This window comes from Staurois parvus, unplaced genomic scaffold (assembly GCF_062004578.1).
Source record: "Staurois parvus isolate SC_StPar_1 unplaced genomic scaffold, SC_StPar_1.0 ptg000886l, whole genome shotgun sequence".
In the NCBI taxonomy this organism is placed as follows: domain Eukaryota; kingdom Metazoa; phylum Chordata; class Amphibia; order Anura; family Ranidae; genus Staurois; species Staurois parvus.
Window position 1 is genome coordinate 2916368 of NW_028318682.1, and position 21049 is coordinate 2937416.

The 21049-nt window shown below is 43.2% G+C and overlaps 1 protein-coding gene across 1 annotated transcript in view; it reads left to right on the forward strand.

The window, feature by feature from the left end:
• Window positions 1-21049, forward strand: part of MFSD2B (MFSD2 lysolipid transporter B, sphingolipid) — a 73991-nt gene that overhangs the window by 49429 nt on the left and 3513 nt on the right. Inside the window, exons 11-13 of the mRNA XM_089656095.1 lie at window positions 9340-9449; window positions 13798-13941; window positions 18653-18829. Of these exons, the coding sequence (XP_089512221.1) occupies window positions 9340-9449; window positions 13798-13941; window positions 18653-18829 (431 nt within the window). The remainder of the gene's footprint in view (window positions 1-9339; window positions 9450-13797; window positions 13942-18652; window positions 18830-21049) is intronic.

The window sequence follows — 21049 nt, forward strand, 5'->3', positions numbered from 1 at the left end:
GTCAGGCTTTTTTCCCCTGAACGCTCCTCTCCTGAATGCACTGGCACTGGGTTCATTTTCTGCCTCTAAACTCCACCTCTAAATACCTATGTGTGTTTTGACATATAGAGGTAGATTTACTCAAATTGATGCACTCAGAATCTGGTGCAGCTGTGCATGGTAGCCAATCAGCTTCAAACTTCAGCTTGTTCAGTTAAGCTTTGGCAATAAAATCTGGAAGCTGATTGGTTGCTATGCAGAGTTGAACCACAGTTTGCACTCTCCAGTTTTAGTAAATAACCCACATAGACTAACAGAGAGGGGTGTTGAGGCAGAAAATAAAAAAGCCAAAGTTCACTCAGAAACATCAAAATATAAAGGCAATATAGCGAAAAGTAACATCAAAGTAGACATTTGGGTCGTTTTTATAGCTCAAAGGCAAATCTTGCACTTTTTGCCCACAGAACAGTTAGTAAGATGGGCCGGGTGACATGTTCCGTAGTGAGGACTGTATCTTGTGGAAAATGAAGCAGTGTTATCTGTGATCAGATGACTAGTCAGTGCTAACCATCATCACCATAGTCAGAGGATTCTGTTGGCCCCCAGCAATAGAGATCTAAGTACTGCTTTGACCTTTGTGACATATTATTCCTAAGATGGCCCTGGTCACTAATATTACATGTGAATATTCACAGCACTTGTTGTCCCACGAACATAAAAGTGTGCCTGATGGCAGTTTCAAGGCTGTCATACAGATCCATATGCTTGTCAGATTGTCACTGGTAAACTACACACCAATATTTTGGTCACACCAGTCCCTTGGCATGGTGTGCTATGTGCAGCAAGTTCCCAGGTTCATATAATTCCTAACGATCCCAGACATGGCAGTGCAGCTTCATATACACTATACGGTATTGCCAAAAGTATTGGGACACCCCTCCAAATTATTGGATTCAGACTGCTTCTACAAACATTTGTGAAAGAAAGGGTCGCTCTGAGGAGCTCAGTGAATTCAGGCGTGGTACTGTGATAGGTTTCCACCTGTGCAATAAGTCCATCCGTGAAATTTCCTTGCTACTAAATATTCCACGGTCTTTTAGTGATATTATAACAAAGTGGAAGCAACTGGGAACAACAGCAACTCAGCCACCAAGTGGTAGGCCAAATAAAATAACAGAGTGGGGTCAGTACATGCTGAAGCGCACAGTATGCAGAAGTCGCCAACTGTCTGCAGAGTCAACAGCTAAAGACCTCCAAACTTCATGTGGCCTTCAGATTAGCACAACAACAGTGCATAGAGAGCTTCATGGAATGGGTTTCCATGGCCGAGCAGCTGCATCCAAGGCTTACATCACCAAGTGCAATGGAAAGCATTGGATGCAGTGGTGTAAAGCACGCCGCCACTGGACTCTAGAGCAGTGGAGATGTGTTCTCTGGAGTGACCAATCACGCTTCTCTGTCTGGCAATCCAATGGACATGTCTGTGTCTGGCGGTTGCCAGGAGAACAGTACTTGCCTGACTGCTTTGTGCCAAGTGTAAAGTTTGGTGGAGGGGGGATTATGGTGTGGGGTTGTTTTTCAGGGGTTGGGCTTGGCCCCTTAGTTCCATTGAAGGGAACTCTTAAGGCATCAGCATACCAAGACATTTTAGACAATTTCATGCTCCCAACTTTGTGGGAACAGTTTGGGGATGGCCCCTTCCTGTTCCAACATGACTGCACACCAGTGCAAGGTGCCATAAAGACATGGATGAGCGAGTTTGGGGTGGAGGAACTTGACTGGCCTGCACAGAGTCCTGACCTCAACCCGATAGAACACCTTTGGGATGAATTAGAATGGAGACTGCGAGCCAGGCCTTCTCATCCGACATCAATGCCTGACCTCACAAATGTGCTTCTGGAAGAATGGTCAAACCTTCCCATAGACACCCTCCTAAACCTTGTGGACGGCCTTCCCAGCAGAGTTGAAGCTGTTATAGCTGCAAATGGCGGGCCCAATATTGAACCCTACGAACTAAGACTGGGATGCCATTAAAGTTCATGTGCGTGTAACGGCAGGCCGACCAATACTTTTGGCAATATAGTATATTACCTATCTACCTCCAGCCTGAAGTGAAAAGATTTTTTTTAAACCAGAGTTTAGTGTCACTTTAAAGAATAGGTTCACCTTTTAGGAAAAAAATAATAAATGCACATATTTTTTCAGAAAAAAATGTGCATTTTTATTTTTTTCCTACAGGAGACTGCAAAGCATTGCACCTGCAATCAATGGATCACAGTTGCAATGTCAGGCTCCTGTACACACTGCCTACAGATTTTTGCCGATATCTCCTTAGGCTTTCTGTTAGAAAGCTTTAGGAAGTGTCAATGAACTCCAACGGTGCTCATCAGTGCCCTCCTAGTTGAAATTACAAGTCATCTGCCACAGTGGCAGGAGGGACTTGTAAGTTATTCATTCATGAATCCCTGTGCAGGCAGAGTCCTGCGCAGGTGTCATTTTTAAAATGTGACAGTGAGTGTAGGGAGAGGATCCCCCAACTGCTTTCACAGTGGAAGTGATGAGGGGGGAGAGCAGGGCATGAGTTGGAAACAGGGGTGGACTGACAACTCATGGGGCCCCCGGGCAATAGGGGATCATGGGGCCCGTGTCCTTGCCCAAACTCAAAAAAGCCTATGAAAAAGGTACCAGGGGCATCTCATGGGGCCCCCTACTGACCCCGGGCCCTCGGGCAGTGCCCGAGTTTCCAAATGGTCAGTCCGCCCCTGGTTGGAACATGGGTTGGGTGCAATGTGTAAAACGCTCCAAAGGTGGACTTGACCTTTAACATACTGAAATTACCTAGGAGGGACTAAAGCCTGCCATAATCATTAATGATCACTAGATGGCAGCAAAGCAATGTGAAGAGAGAACTTGCAATTGACATAAGACACAACAAGCCTGAATGCCATATGGAGCTGTATTTCTCAGGTTTTTTGTTGTTTTTCTGCTGTGACCCCCTTGATCCCATTACCAGTTGAAAAGAAAAAAAAAAAAAGATTGCCACCTGCTTTGTAAAAATAATTTGTGTTTATATGTGTAATAATTGATAGTAATGCAGTGTGCATACAGGATTCCATACAACATTGTAGTGTTAACATGATGTATTAGTCAATGAATGTGACTCCTGGACTTGGTGGACAGATACTAAATAAGTAAAGATCACCTCTCCTTGTCCATAGGGCTGCACATGTGTTGTTTACGCTGAACTCCAGCCAGCTATAAAAGACACAAATGAATGCAGCTCTGTAATCATTAAGGCTAGGTTCACACTACCCCACATTGTGTGTTCTGGGTGCCGGAATCACATCAGTTCCCACAACCACCCGCAGCTCAATCACACTGCTATTAGGAGACGCGCGGGGCTGCCATTCATTCTGAATCACTGCCATTCAGAAATGACATTCTGAATGGCACCCCCACGCATCTCAGCTTGCATTGCAATCACGGGAAACCACATGGTCAAAGAGACTACGTGGTTTCCCTGCAGATGCATTATTATTATTATTATTACACAGTGTTTATATAGCTCAGCGCTGTACATTAGAGTGGGGGGACAGTACATGAGACAATAAAGTAACAATACAATACACGAGGGGTTCGAGGGCCCTGCTCTTTCGAGCTTACAATCTAGGAGGGAGAGGAAAGTGGTACAGGAGGAAGTGGCTGTGGGGGATGGAGTGGTAAGAGGAGTGGAGAAGATTGGTTTTTAGGTGAGGGTGGGGTAGGCTTCCCTGAAGAGATGGATTTTCAGGGTGTGCCTGAAGGTGAGTAGGGTAGGTGACAGTCTGATGGATTGGGGTAGGGAGTTCCAGAGGATGGGGGAAGTCCTGGAGAAGTCCTGCAGTCGGGCGTGGGAGGAGGAGACCAGAGAGCTGGAGAGTAGGAGGCCCTGTGAGGAGAGAAGGGCACGGGTAGGGTAGTATTTGGGTATCAGGTCAGTTAGGTAGTTTGGGGCAGTGTTGTGAATGGCTTTGTATGTCAGAGTTAGTAATTTGAATTTAATGCGTTGGGCAATCAGGAGCCAGTGAAGGGATTGGCAGAGGGGGGTGGCATAAAATATTATGGGTGTCCAGGATAGACTGGAGTGGGGATAGCATTTGTTTGGGTAGGCCAGTCAGAAGGGAGTTGCAGTAGTCCAGGCGTCAGATAATGAGGGAGTGTACGAGTTGTTTAGTAGTGTCTGGGGTGAGGAACGTGCGTATCTTGGAGATGATGCATTGCTGAAAAGGTGCATGAATCTCTTTCTTGCTTGAGACGCGGGCACAGCAACCCATTCCGATGAATGGGCTGCTGTGCTCATGCAAATGCGGGCCGAACGGCCCACACAAGTGGGAACCAGGCCTAATACATCATTATAAGCCCTTACATATACCCAGTGAAGTGACTGGTACACAGAGAATAAATAAATCCTCCTAGATAAGTTGTACCTGTTTATTACAGCCACCATTCCCCTACATCCATTCAAAGTGCAGAATTTAAACAGGATCTCTCAGCTGAGAAGCAGGGGGTGGGGAGCCGAAGTTACATCAGTGGGGAGAGCTCTAAAAGCTGATTGGAGGGAAGGGACACACCCCTCATCACACAGCTCACAGGAAGCGAAGCTGAGGCTCTCAATCACAGGCTGTGCCCTTCCCTGTCACCATTTTTCTCTTGGTGTCACAAAAACTCATCAGAAGAGGCTCATGAAGATAGCAGAGGAATGGGGCAGCGGACAGAAATTACACTGTCCGCTGCCCCATTCCATAGTGCCATAGTGCTCTGGATTGAGACAAGCACACACTAGAAAGGGATATGCTATGTTCATATTTCATGTGTGAAATATTTTAATTTTTTTTTTGTAAATGCAAGCAGTGTATGTACCTGAATTTGAGCTGGCATTAGCAGTCCTTGTACAGCACAGCTAGATTGTGAGAGGGAGAAGCAGCACAAGGAGCCAATCAGTTGTTGTGCTATCAAGAAGCATGCTGATAGGAGGAGAGATCAGAGTGACAGAGAGATGAACTCATCACTGTGCTGCTTCTTCCTTCGCTGCCTAATCACAGGGTGAACACAGGGGTGCAGGCAATCATTTAGGACATCTAGCTTCAAGTATTGCTGAAAGGACTCTTTGGATTGAAATACTGTATATACAATGAAGGAAATTAGTATTTAATCCCCTGTGATTTTGAATGTTTACCCACTCACAAAGAAATGATCGGTCTAAAAATCAAATGTTCGGTGTATTGTAACACTGAGAGACAGAATAGCAACAAAAAAATTCAAAAGAAATGCATGTCTAACAAATTATGCACTGATTTGCATGTTCATGAGGGAAATAAATATTTGATCCCCTATCATTCAGCAAGATTTCTGGCTACCAGGTGTCTTTCATACAGGTAACAAGCTGAGATTAGAAGCAGTCTCTTAAAGGGAGTGCTGCTAATCTCATTTTGTTACCTGTATAAAAGACACCTGTTCACAGGAGAAATCAAACAATCAGATTCCAAACTCTCCACCATGGCAAAGACCAAAGAGCTCTCCAAGGATGTCAGGGAAAAGATTGTAGACCTACACAAGGCTGGACTGGGCTACAAAACTATCTCCAAGCAGCTTGATGAGAAGGTGACAAAAGTTGGTGCAATCATTTGCATATGGAAGAAACAGAAAACAACTGTCATTCTCCCTTGGTCTGGTGCACCATGCAAGATCTTACCTCGTGGAGTGTCAATGATCATAAGAACAGTAAGGAATCATCCCAGAACTACACGTGAGGAACTTGTCAATGATCTCCAGGCAGCTGGGACCACAGTCACCAAGAAAACAATTGGTAACACACTACGCCGACAAGGATTGAAATCTTGCAGTGCCCGCAAGGTCCCTCTGCTCCAGAAAGCACATGTCCAGGCCCGTCTGAAGTTTGCCACTGAACATCTGAATGATGCAGAGGAGGACTGGTTGAAAGTGTTGTGGTCAGATGAGACCAAAATCAAGCTCTTTGGCATCAACTCAACTCACCGTGTTTGAAGGAGGAGGAATGCTGCCTATGACCACAATAACACCATCCCAACTGTCAAACATGGTGGTGGAAACATTCTGCGTTGGGGGTGTTTTTCTGCTAAGGGGACAGGACAACTTCACCGCATCAAAGGGATGATGGATGGGGCAATGTACCGTCAAATCTTGGGTGAGAGCCTTCTTCCCTCAGCCAGGGAATTGAAAATGGGTCGTGGATGGGTGTTCCAGCATGACAATGACCCAAAACACACGGCCAAGGCAACAAAGGAGTGGCTCAAGAAGAAGCACATTAAGGTCCTGGAGTGACCTTAATCCGATTGCAAATCTGTGGAGGGAGCTGAAAGTTTGAGTTGCCAAATGTCAGCCACCAAACCTTAATGACTTGGAGAGGATCTGCCAAGAGGTGTGGGCCAAAATCCCTCCTGAGATGTGTGCAAACCTGGTGGCCAACTACAAGAAACGTCTGACCTCTGTGATTGCCAACAAGGGATTTGCCACCAAGTACTAAGTCATGTTTTGTGAAGGGGATCAAATACTTATTTCTCTCATGAACATGCAAATCAGTGCATCATTTGTTAGACATGCATTTCTTTTGAATTTTTTGTTGCTATTCTGTCTCTCAGTGTTACAATACACCTACCATTCGATTTTTAGACTGATCATTTCTTTGTGAGTGGGCAAACATTCAAAATCAGCAGGGGATCAAATACTTATTTCTTTCATTGTAGTACCAAAAGCTGGTTTTGTTTTGTTTTAACTTTTCGGCTGAGGGTTTGCTTTAACTCTCCTCCTGACAGAAAGCCGATTCTACTACTTATGATATTGGAAATGCCATTGAAAATATTCTTCCCAAATTTTGGAAACTTTTTGGCAAATATATGAACATTGCTTAAAACTTGCCTTGGCTTCTGTGTGTCTCTGCAGTTTGATGAGCAGTTCTTGCAGTGTAATGTCAGCCAGCGTTCACTGCAAATAGACCAAGAAGATAATATAATGAACTTTGCTTTCCTGTGGCCCCCTAGCAATGTGTCATGCTGCCCGCTACATGATTTTGTGCCTGTCACTTCCTTCAAATATCCTGAAGCCCCGAAGAGACTGTATGGACCCGGGGGAGAAGCACTGATCCAGAGCACGCAATGTGTTCATTGGAACACATTGTACAGGCTTGTGAATCAGCAGTGACAGCACTGATAACTACACCCTGCAACATTTTATTTATTTATCCGTCCCCTACACTCCACTGAAACCGCCCTCCTCAAAATCACCAACGACCTACTAACCACCAAAGCCAAAGGCGACTACTCTGTCCTCCTCCTCCTGGACCTCTCCGCAGCCTTTGACACAGTTGACCACCCCCTCCTCCTTAATAAACTACTCTCCCTTGGCATCAGAGACACCGCTCTCTCCTGGTTCTCCTCTTACCTATGCGGACGCTCCTTCAGCGTTTCCTACAACGGTGCCACCTCCCCTTCCCTCCCCCTCTCTGTTGGGCTCCCCCAGGGCTCTGTCCTTGGACCCCTTCTCTTCTCCATCTACACCTCCTCCCTTGGCAAACTGATACACTCCCACGGCTTCCACTACCACCTCTACGCTGATGACACTCAAATTTACCTCTCCACCCCTCACCCCCACATTCTCCGCCCGCATCACTCACCTCCTAAACGACATCTCTGACTGGATGTCGCTCCATTTCCTCAAGCTTAACCTCTCCAAAACCGAGCTTCTCGTCTTTCCCCCTCCCCGCGCCCCCCCCCCCATCCTATCCATCACTACCAACAACACCACCATCAATCCCGCCCCGCAAGCCAAAGTCCTTGGCATCATTCTGGACTCAAACCTTTCCTTCCAACCTCATATCAAATCACTTACAAACACATGCAGGCTCCACCTTCGCAACATTGCCAAAATACGCACCTTCCTACCCCAGACACCACTGAACTACTCGTACACTCCCTGATTATCTCGCGCCTCGACTACTGCAACTCCCTCCTCATCGGCCTACCCCAGTGCAGGCTCTCCCCGCTTCAGACCATCCTGAACTCAGCGGCCAGACTCATGCACCTCACCAGCCGCTCCACCTCTGCCACCCCCGTCTGCCTATCCCTCCACTGGCTCCCTATTGCCCAACGCATCAAATTCAAACTACTCACTCTGACCTACAAAGCCATTCACAACACTGCCCCTAACTACCTCACCAACCTGATTCCCAGGTACCACCCTACCCGTACCCTTCGCTCTTCACAGGACCTCCTTCTATCTTGCTCCCTGGTCTCCTCCTCCCACGCATGATTGCAAGACTTCTCCAGGTCCTCCCCCATCCTCCGGAACTCACTACCCCAATCCATCAGACTGTCACCTTCCCTCCTCACCTTCAGGCGCTCCCTGAAAACCCACCTCTTCAGGGAAGCCTACCCCACCCTCACCTAACAGCCGCTCTCCTTCATTCCTCCTAGCACCCCATCCCCCACAGCCACTTCCTCCTGTACCACTACCCCTTCCCTCCTAGATTGTAAGCTCGAAAGAGTAGGGCCCTCTAACCCCTCGTGTGCTGTTTGTTGTTGCTGTACTGTTTCATGTATTGTCCCCCCTCTATTGTACAGCGCTGAGCAAACCCTTTGGCGCTATATAAACTCAATGTAATAATAATAATAATAATATTACAGGTACTTATATAGCGCTGTCAAATTATGCAGTGCTTTACATGTATATTGTACATTCACATCAGTCCCTAACCCTCAAGGGGCATACAATCTAAGGTCCCTAACTCACATTCATACATACACATACTAGGGCCAACTTAGACAGAAGCCAAGTAACCTACCAGCATGTCTTTGGGGTGTGGAAGGAAACCGGAGTACCTGGAGGAAACCTATGCAGGCACAGGGAGAACATGCAAACTCCAGGCAGGAGGTGCTGTGGTTGGCATTTGAACCAACAACCCTAGTACTGAGAGGCAGAAGTGCTAACCATTTAGCCACTGTGCTGCAACAGCTTATCACCCCCCCTGTAGTGCAAGCCAGCACAACCTACTGAGAGTGACAACTCTGCTCTGAATTCAGGAGCAGTGCAGTGTCATTGCCACCCCATCACAGGAAGCGGCATTAGTAGGACTAACAGGTATATTTGGAAGTTTGGAGGAGAACTATGAAAAGGAAAACTATGAATACAGATACAGTTATAATTTAACTCAGCACATCATTTTTTTTAATGGAAAGCTGTCATTCTACTTTGATATACCAGAAGATGAACTGTATAATGGTAATATTATAATAAGGTACATTGATGGGGAGAGTATCACTTGCTTATAGAATACTTCTTCTTTTGCAGTGGATGATTCCATTTGCCATCATGCTGGTCACCATACCGAATCTCATTGTGGCTTATGTGGTTGCTGTGACATATGGATTTAGCATTGCTGCCTCTTTACTCCTGCCATGGTGAGTGTCACATGTAGTTTTCCATTTTCCTATGTATAGAAAGTCCTTGTACACCAAGGACAGGAGCTATGGAAGGGATACCCCACATGGAAGAAAAATATATTTTAAAAATATTCTTCCCAAATATATTGACATATATTTGAAATACTAAAATTTTGGCCATATTCAATACATTAAAAAAAAAAAAATTATATATATATATATATATATATATATATATATATATATATATATATACACTGTATGTTGAAATGTGTTTTTTATATATTACAAAGTATATGAAAATTATTTTTAAAAATATATATTTTTTTAAATATATTCTTCAGATTTTTTTTAACATATAAAAAAGTCATTTTTACATATGTTTGTAAATGCATCCTAAAAATGTAGATTAAATGTATTTTTAAAAGACATATAGTATACTTGAAAATGTATTTTTAAAAAAAATTTTCATATATTTTGTAGTATATAAAAACACATTTCAACATACAGTATACTGCATATATATTTTTTTTTAAATATATTGAATACTGCCAAAATTGTAGTATTACAGATATATGTCAATATATTTGGGAAGAATATTTTTAAAATATATTTTTCCATATGGGAAATTAGGGGCTTTTTCACACTAGTGGTCAAGCTGTGTTTTTACTGTCCCCCAACTGCTCCCCATTTAGCTGCAGAGGCAGATGGCGGGGGTGTACACATGCATTGGCTGCAATGCTTTGCACCAGGAATTATACCTCCTATCACTTAAAGTGAATAGAGCTGCTATGCAAGCGCCCCGCAACTGTGCACAGTGGGTTCAAAGGGTTAAAGCAGGTGGTGAGGAGGTGATACACCACCTGTCAAATGCTCCCTGGGGAGAAAGAAGAGTGCTGTCACCCCTAGTTCCTGCACTGGAACTACAGGCAGCCAGGCCAAAGCATAATATAAGAAAAAAGATGCCATCATAATGGGGTGTAATCACCCTATCATAAGTCATCCCCATCTCACCTAAAGTTTGAGGTATGGATTTTAAACCAAATAACATATAGACACATAGAGATCTAAGGAGACTATATCTCTTTTCAACCTCAGAATGCATATTCAAGCAAATAAATAAATCAGTGGAAACATCTTAGTTTCAAATATGAAGCCTAACCACTATAATCATTTTTTGAAAATCGGCCGGCTGGCCATGACCACACTTTGTGAATCTACAGTTATACTACCATATGATGTTGAACATCTACTAAGGAGTTTTACTATACAAGCCTTGAAAATCTTATTTGAGGAACTGAAAAGGATACAGATACCTATACATAGAAGTTATACTCACACCTGGATTTTCTATTTGGACTTTCCATTGATGAATACAGAAGCAGTCTTAGCTTTTCTTATCTGGCTCATTAAACACACATGCAGCTAAGTGGAAAACGCAGAGCGTTTTTCTTGTTTTTTGTTTTTATTTTATTTTTATGATTGCACAATGTTCACCATGATAAAATGTCAACCTTTTCATGATCTATGTGATCTAATAAATATTATTTGCATTCACTAATTTAGTGATGATTACTCCACATAGGATTTGTAATATACCACTGGAAGGTCTGCTCTAGCCATGCCAAAGCATACTGTACCTTAAAAGTTCCAGTGGTTGTCGATACTGTCCTACAGTACATACCCAGCAGTGCTTTACTGACAGCATTTGGGTGGGCAGCATGTATATGGAATGGGAGAGAAAAAGTGAGTGGCAAGCCTGGAAATCTTAGTCTATGAGTGAGCAACGAGGTCACAACCAACCACAGCTTCTGCCTGCCCACAGACCTAGCCCAATAGAGACTAGAGATGAAAATACCATAAAATTGCTAATACAAAAGCTGAATAAAAAGTACTTTCAGCAATTCTGAGTGATATTAAATACACTGCCTGGCCTTTGAGCTCAGCAGGCTTAGAAATGCAGTACATTAATGCAAAAATAAGAAATGAGAACACAAACTATACCATCAAACTGTGGTGCAACTGGCCAATTTATACCGACCTTAACCTGAATTTTTTTAGAAGACACCTTCAGATGCAGCTGCAAACCTGTAATTTAAACAGCTGTGTGTATTTTTCATGTTACCCTTGAAGCCCCGTTAAAAGGACCCTCTCCCTACTGTGATTTTTAAATATTTTTTCTTGGCAGCGATTCATGTCCCCCATGGCAGTGCCCGGTTTTCCATTTCTTTTTTTTTTTAAAAGCTTTTCAATTAGCCCTAAAAAATTCAGTGAATTTTCAGACAGGATCTTGATTTGTAGCCGTAGTAGTGCACTTGCGACAGAAACAATTGAGTACTGTCCATGATACTTATTTTATTTGCACTTACATACAATCTCAGACAGGATCTTCAATGAGATTTTTCCACTAAGTTAAAGTTTTCAGAATTTTAAAGTGGATTCACTGAACCCTCTGCAAATCGAAATCTGGCAGATTTGCTCATCTATAACTATTAGAAATTCAACGGAATGAGTAGAAACACCACAAGAGTGGTGCAAGGGAACTGATTTAGGTATTATGGCAGGAATATCTTATTATTATTATACAGTATTTATAAAGCGCCAATAGTTCGCTCAGCGCTGTACATTAGAAAGGGGGACAGAACATGCTACAGTACAATAACAATACAATGCAAAACATGAAGGGATTGAGGGCCCTGCTCTTTCGAGCTTACAATCTAGGAGGGAGGGGATGGTGGCACAGGAGGAGATAGCTGTGGGGGATGGAGTGGTAGGAAGAGTGGAGGAGGTTGGCAAGTTAGCAGGGGGTGGGGTAGGCTTCCCTGAAGAGATGGGTTTTCAGGGTACACCTAAAGGAGAGGAGAGTAGGTGATAATCTGATGGGTTGGGGCAGGGAGTTCCAGAGGATGGGTGACACCCTGGAGAAGTCCTGGAGGCGGGCATGGGAGGAGGAGACCAGGGAACTAGAGAGAAGGAGGTCTTGTGAGGAGCGGAGTGTGCGTGCTGGGCAGTACTTGGATATTAGGTCGGTGATGTAGTTCGGGGCAGTGTGGTGGACGGCTTTGTACGTCAGTGTTAGGATCTTGAATTTGATCCGTTGCGCAATCGGAAGCCAGTGGAGGGATTGGCAGAGGGGGGTGGTGGAAACGGAGCGGTTGGAAAGGTGAATGAGTCTGGCAGCCATATTCAGGATCGACTGAAGCGGGGATAGCCAGCGGCGAGGCAGGCCAGTGAGGAGGGAGTTGCAGTAGTTGAGTCGTGATATGATGAGGGAGTGGATGAGCTGTTTAGTGGTTTCTGGGGTTAGGAACTGACTTCTGGGGTTAGGAACTGACTTATAACTGACTTCACCAAGCGATACAAGAATCTAGATGGTTACCAGGTGCCATCTATAACTGAGATATCCCTTTTAGGTGGACTGACTCTTTAAACACAGAAATGTTTCAATGTGGAGCTGCGACATTGCAGTAAATGGCAGAGCTTATCTGGAAGGGTATGGAGTTTAAACTCACAATTACACTCACCGGCAGGGGCGGACTTGACAACTCATGGGGCCCCCGGGCAATAGGGGATCATGGGGCCCCTGTGTCCTTGCCCAAACTCAAAAAAGCCTATGAAAAAGGTACCAGGGGCATCTCATGGGGCCCCCTACTGACCCCAGGCCCTCGGGCAGTGCCCGCGCTTCCAAATGGTCAGTCTGCCCCTGCTCACCGGCCACTTTCATAGGTACACCTGTTCAATTGCTTGGTAAGACATTGCTGATCAGCCAAACACATGGCAGCAACCCAATGCATTTAGGCATCTAGATGTGGTGAAGTTGACATGCTGAAGTTCAAACCGAGCATCAGAATGGGGAAGAAAGGGAATTTAAGTGACTTTGAACATGGGATAGTTGTTGGTGCCAGACGGGCTGGTCTGAGTATTTCAAAAACAGCTGATCTGCTGAGATTTTCACTCACAACCATATCTGGGGTTTACAGAGAATAATCCGAAAAAGAGAAAATATCCAGTGAGTGGCAGTGGACAAAAATGCCTTGTTGATGTCAAAGGAGAATGGGCAGACTGGTTGATGGACCAAAATCTCTTAGAAATGCTTCCAACACCTCGTTGAATCTATTCCACAATGAATTAATGCAGTTCTGAAGGCTAAAGGGGGTCCAACCTGGTACTAGCAAGGTGTACCTAATAAAGTGGCCAGTGACTGTACATGCATAAAAATACACGCCATACATATCTGCATTTTCCATTGAAGCCAGAGCAATGAACACATAGACCGTAAAACCCAATACATTCCTGTCTTGCTGCAAACATGATTTCTTCTCCTCCTCTCTGATAAAGCTTTATCCTTTGTATTAAATCTCCCGAGGTCCATGCTTCCCGATGTGGTGGATAATTTCCGTCTAATGAATCCTCAGGCCAAGGGACTGGAGGCCATATTCTACTCTTCATTCGTCTTCTTCACCAAGCTGTCCGCAGGGATCGCTTTAGGAATCTCTACACTGAGTCTGCAGTAAGTGCTGATTGTTATATGGTATTGCGGTCATTTAACTCTGACGTGATATATGATACAGGTGGGCTGAGACACCCAAGATATCACCGCTGTGTTATTAAAGACATTTTATGGATTTATAAGCTTGGCTGACCCCATTCACAGACCATAATGCCTTTCTGCTCTCATCTTTCCTATACTGTTGTTATGTCAGAAAAGTAGTATATTGAGATCAAATCATTCTACCTACAGCTGAAACTTTTTATAGTGGCCTAGATTATATCATAGATACTCAAAGAGTAAGGACAAGTGTTGGTGGGTTTTACTAGTTTCCAGTAGGTATTGCATTTCCATACAGGTCAATGTTAATGAAAAAAGCCTTGGGGGAAGTCAAATTCAAGTCAAAACGGGGTCAACTGCACATCAAATACATTCTGAATAATCTCTGAGGCCTCTTAAACTGATACCATAAACCCAAACCCATTGACAAACACCTTAATAGTATTGACCGACATATCTAGTAGTAGTTAGTCAAGTTCATTTGAAGTAGCGTAAAAAAATATAAAGAATGCACAGATCTTGTACAATAAAAAACTCTGAGATTTATTACACAAAAAACAAGATGGCAGCTCACACTTTCATCACTTGAGACCACTTACATCAGGCAACTGGTGATCAGACCAGAGGCAGCCTACGGACCATGGCCAGTGGCTGAAGAAGCTGTGAAGATAGCTGTCACTTCTGTAGAATTGGACCCACTCTTTGGATCTGGAAAAAAGCAGAAGAATCCTCCTCTGGGTGCACCAATAAGGAAAGGGGGTGCAAACTGTGTAAGCCTGGGTTTACATATATGTGGTGCCAATTTGATCAGTTTTGGAGTGTGATTCACCCCTGGTTTGCATATATGTGTTTTTTTTATGCAGTTTGAACTGTCCAAATTCGGATGACAGTTAATTGAACTGCAGAATTGGATAGCACTACCCAAAAGTCACACACGACCGTTTTTGCAAAACGCAGCTCAACTGCATCTATCTGAATGCCACCCCATAGGAACACATTGTTGAAGCGTTTGACACAGTTCCCCACACATGGCTAATGTGTAAGATAAAGTCTACAGGCTTGGAAAAATCTGTATGTACTGTAAATGGATAGAAAACTGGCTAAAAGATCGTATTCAGAGAGTAGTGGCTAATGATTCATACTCTGAATGGTCTAGGGTCATCAGTGGTGTACCCCAAGGTTCAGTGTTGGGACCCTTACTTTTTAATATATTTATAAACGATATAGGGTCTGAGATTAAAAATCCCATTTCAGTCTTTGCAGTGGAGTAACGTCCTCCATCTTACAAGCCGACCTCAATGCTCTGTTTAATTGGGCAATTATGTGGCAAATGAAGTTTAATAGTGATAAATGTAAGGTTATTTACTTGAGGGCTAAGAATATACATGCATCATACATACTAGGGGGGTACAACTGGGTACCGGTAGATCACAAGCTAAATAATGGCAAGCAATGGCAAGCAATGCCAAGCTGCGGTTTCTAAAGCGAGCAAAATCCTCTCTTGTATTAAAAGAGGTATAGACTCCAGAGAGAGAGATATCATATTACCCCGGTACAAATCATTAGTAACACCTCATCTGGAATATACCTTAGATTGTACACCACTTGAGGGTTAGGGACTGATGTGAATGTTCAATATATACAGTTGTGTTCAAAATATTAGCAGTCAGACATCACTAACCTGATCAATCACTGTTTTTGGTAGAAATGATATTTCCTGCATGGCAAATAATTTACTAGCAGGTGTAGTAGAGTAATAGAAATCCAACAGACCCAACAGTCATGACATGTATGCTGCTGATTCTGTGTAATTGATCATTAATTGAAAGGGGCATGTTCAAAATAATAGCAGTGTGGAGTTCTATTAGTGAGGTCATTCATTCTTTGAAAAACAGGTGGCAATTATTGCCCTTATTTAAGGAAGGAAGGCAGCAAATGTTGTACATGCTGGTTACAGTGCATTTCTCTCTGAAATTCTGTGGAAAATGGGTCGTTCCAGACATTGTTCATAAGAACAGCGTACCTTGATTAAAAAGTTGATTGGAGAGGGGAAAACATATAAAGAAGAGCAGAAAATGATAGGCTGCTCAGCTAAAATGATCGCAAATGCTTTAAAATGGCAACCAAAACCTGAAAGATGTGGAAGAAAGCGAAAAACTACCATTCGAATGGATAGAAGAATAGACAAAATGGCAAGGACTCAGCCAACAATCAGCTCCAGGAAGATCAAAGAAGGTGTGACGTTCCCTGTGAGGACTGTTACAATTAGAAGACGCCTATGTGAAGCCAAGCTATCTGCAAGAAGCCCCCGCAAAGTCCCACTGTTGAAAAAAAGACGTGCTGAAGAGGTTACAATTTGCCAAAGAGCACATTGACTGGCCTAAAGAGAAATGGCGCAACATTTTGTGGACTGATGAAAGTAAGATTGTTCTTTTTGGGTCTAGTGGCCGGAGACAGTTTGTCAGACGACCCCCAAACACTGAATTCAAGCCACAGTACACTGTGAAGACAGTGAAGCATGGTGGTGCAAGCATCATGATATGGGGATGTTTCTCATACTACGGTGTTGGGCCTATTTATCACATACCAGGGATGGATCAGCTTGAAAACATCAGAATACTTGAAGAGGTCATGCTGCCTTATGCTGAAGAGGAAATGCCCTTGAAATGGGTGTTCCAACAAGACAACAACCCCAAACACACCAGTAAACGTGCAACATCTTGGTTCCAGACCAACAAGATTGACGTTATGGAGTGGCCAGCCCAATCCCCGGATCTTAATCCAATAGAAAACTTGTGGGTGACATCAAAAATGCAGTTTCTGAGGCAAAACCAATAAATAGAGAAGAACTGTGGAATGTAGTCCAATCATCCTGGGCTGGAATACCTGTTCACAGGTGCCAGAAGTTGGTTGACTCCATACAACACAGATTACAGCAGTTCTCAGAAACAGTGCTTATACAACCAAATATTCATTAAGTCATTCAAAGGAAAGCAAAATCTTCAAACATTTTTCAGTTTATATAGTGAATGTTTGTTTGTAAAGAAGAATACAAACACTGCAATTTTTTTGAACAGTCTAATATTCACTTTTCTTCAATTTTTTTAGAGGAACAACACAAATTTGATATATTTTTCTTCACGTTTTGATTTGGAATAGAATATGTAGTGTTCCCAATGCATTTGTGTGTATGGAAATAAAAGCTATTAGAAGGATTTTGAGCTTTATTCACTTTTTTCAACACACTGCTATTATTGTGAACACAACTGTATGTGTAAAGCGCTGCGTAAACTGACAGTGCTATATAAGTACCTGAAATAAATAAAATAAAAATAAATAAAATAAAATACCTCATCTGGAATATGCAGTTCAGTTTTGGGCACCAATTCACAAAAAGAACATTGGGGAACTGAATTTATTCTCTCTTGAGAAGAGGAGATTAAGGGGGGATATGATCAACATGTATAATACATAAGGGGGGATATGATCAAAATGTATAAATACATCAGTGGTTCATATAGTGAACTCGGTGTAGAGTTATTCACCCTGAAGTCATCACAGAGGACAAGGGGGCACTCTTTACGTCTGGAGGAAAAGAAATTTAATCTTCAAATACAGAAAGGTTTCTTCACAGTGAGAGCTGTGAAAATGTGGAATAGACTCCCTCAAGAGTTGGTTCTGCCCAGATCAGTAGATTACTTTAAAAAAAGACCTGGATTGTTTCTTAGATACACAGAAAATAACTGGATACTAACATTTATAGGTAAGGTTGATCCAGGGAATATCCGATTGCCTCCCAGGGGATCAAGAAGGCTTTTTTTCCCCCTGAAGGAGCAAATTGGATCATGCTTTGCTGGGTTTTTTTTGCCTTCCTCTGGATCAACTGTGGGTGTAGTATTATAACTTTTTTTTTGTTTTTTTGTGGTTGAACTGGATGGACTTTTGTCCTTTTTCAGCCAGACTATGTAACTATCATCCGAATTTGGACAGTTCATACTGCATCCAAAAAACGCATATACGTGAACCAGGGCTAAAAGGTGAAGGTCCAGAGAGCAAGGCAAATATTTCAAGAATATCCCTTTTCTGGAATTCTGGAAGGGGTGCTTTTTCTCTTCTTTATTGCTTCTTCAGTATATGGTTGCCCTCCATTGTCAGAGCGGCTGGATCAAGTGCATGTCTCCTTACTTATCTTTATAATAATCACATTCAATTGGAATTGTTCTGTAATGTTCAGACACTTCAAAGCTTATCTCAGCCTTTTACTCAAGCCTAAGACCTCAGGAAGTGATTTGGAGAAGCTATGAAACATCCTCACTATAATAGAATAAGTCCAGATGTATGTGACCAACCATATCATTACCTGGATAAAGGAGAACCTTCACAGACATGCCATTTGATATATTAACATCAATAGAATACACTTCTTTCAGGCAAGTAGATTGTGTTGGGCTTCTAAGAAAATGCAACATGCTTTGTGACTACAGCAGTATGGTTGAACTCCTGTAATAACAGTAGGTCTTGGCATCCCCAGCCAGTTGGAATTCTGGTACTTGTGGTTCCCATTGGCAGTTACAGTGCCGTAGGTTTCCTGTGCCTGGCTTAATGTCATGCTTCATTTTAATGAAGCTCTCACACATATTAATTTTAGCTTTTCTTGTTTTTCATATGACAGATTTGCTGGTTACAGCAGTGCGGCATGCAAGCAGCCCTACCTCGTGGTCCTGACACTCCAGATTCTGATTGGTGCAGTCCCAGCTGTGCTCATCGTTCTTGGTTTATTCATCCTGATCTTCTACCCAATCACAGAAGACACAAGAAAGGAGACAGAGCTTGCTCTTGATGTAATGAGGTAATTGGGGAGTAGAAATCACAAAGGTGGAATACATCTAACCTTGAATATATTCTCTATGTTATGTCTTAGAGAAGGAGATAAGGTGGCTTAGTAAATAGATAAAAAAATAGTTTATTCTTAAATTAGGTGAATCTGGTAATGACTTTTTTTTTTCATTTAAATCTAATCAATGAATTTTATCAATTTCAAGTCAGTCGGGATGCAGCGGCTGCATAGTCACAAACACCGCTCCCAATTTGACATGTGTGGGTGGTATCTAAATAAGATACAGTGCAATGTGGAAAATGCTGCAGTTTGATATCGTATATTGGCTAACTTAAGATGAGATCGTATCTGTTTATATTTTGTCTTCCCTGCTTCCTCCTTTCCTCTCCTCATCAACATGCTAATCACATTTTCTAAATACAGCCTTTCAGTTTTCATTACATAATTTACAGGGGCTGGACAAAATTATGGAAACACCAGGTAAAAGAATGACGTTGATACCTAATATGATGTTGGACCGCCTGTGGCATACAAGGCGACCTGAATTTCTCGGGGAATTGACAAATAAAAGTCTTGGGTGGTGGATAATGAAATTAATACCACTCTTCGTACAAAAATCTTTTGGTAGAGATGCCAAAGGCGGAAAATGAGCTGGAACTTTCTTCTCCAAAATTGACCATAGTGGATCTATGATATTAAGGTCTAGAAACTGCAGCACCCAAGGAAGGTGCAAGACCTCATCTGCATGCCGATCATACCATGATTTGACAACACCAGTTGTGTAAATTGGAGCATTATCGCCTTGGTAAATAGCGGTGTCTTCAGGAAACAATGTCGGTCCCATGGGGTGCACATGGTCAGACAAAATTTTAATATAGCCACTGGCAGTGACTCTAACTTTCAAGGTGATGATGGGGCCTGCAGAATACCCAGATATAGCTGCCCAAACCATGATTGCACCACCACCATGCTTTACCATTGGCACAAGACAGTCCTGGTTGTAAGCTTGGGACGGTGTTCACCGCATGTAAACACATCCGGTGGTTGTGAACAGTGTGAAGCTCGGTTTATTGGACCATATTACAGTCTTCCATGGATTGATAGTCCATGATTCATGGGTATTGCACCACTCTCTCCTCTTCTGAGTATTAATATCAGTCACTAGTGGTTTGGCAAATGCAGCTCCTAGTGAATGTTTTCCTTATGGATGTCCCTCCACACCATTTGTGTGAACACGAGCTGTGGAAGACTGAGGTTGAGCTCTGCAATCACTTTGGCAACAGTTGTTCCTGCGCAATGTCCTTTTGTCTCTTTCAGTCAGTTGACCATGTTGACCGCGCTTATGCTTATCAGACAAAATTTTCCTGGAAACTGTATATGCCGGCATAGCCTTTGCACCTTGTGACATGGCAAAGAAATTGGCAGCTTCATTCACAGAGGCACCCGCTGAGTGGGCACCAACAGTCTGCCCTCTTTGAAGCTCAGTAAGCTCTGACATGACTTCGCATTACTAGCAGCACACGCAGTGAATGATGAAAGTAAGGCTTTGCACCAGTTAGCTAGGTGTCTCATCACACAGCAGAAGCAAAAGAATGTTACAACACTTCTGCTTTCAACGCGAAACATGTTGTCACTTTCACACCTGCAAATTACGTAGTTTCCATTTTTTTGTCCAACCCCTGTATTTTGGACCAAGTGATATCAATGGGTCCCTGATTTTCTCTATGCAATGCAGGCAGATCATAAACAGTGTTAGGGACCGTCAGGATGCTGTACTTCCAGAAAAGATCACAACACCCTACCTCAGTACTGCTTTCAATAGTCCTCAGCCATAATTCAAGCAGTGGAATGGCTCTTGGGAGGAATTATTCAATTATCAATCTGTTTTGATGGGTGGATGTCAGTCTGGAATAAAGGACGTTCCTAGGCAGACTGCATTAGCATGCAGGCCACCCTTTGTAAAGCTCACAGGTGATGCTGAGCCTCCATGCTTGAAAGAACTGAAATCCAATAAAATGAAAGGGGCTTGCAAGACAGTCAGGATTGGGGGGGGGGGGGGGGTTTGGGTCAGTGGGGAATGGACATGCTCCAGCCTGGAAGAGGGCTATCTTAATGCATGGGCACCCCTGAGCATAGCCCAGGGACCCCGGGTGCATGGGAGCCCCACGATAATCTTGCATTACATCATACTTGACAACTGTCCCAGATTTGCTGGGACAGTCACACTTTTTA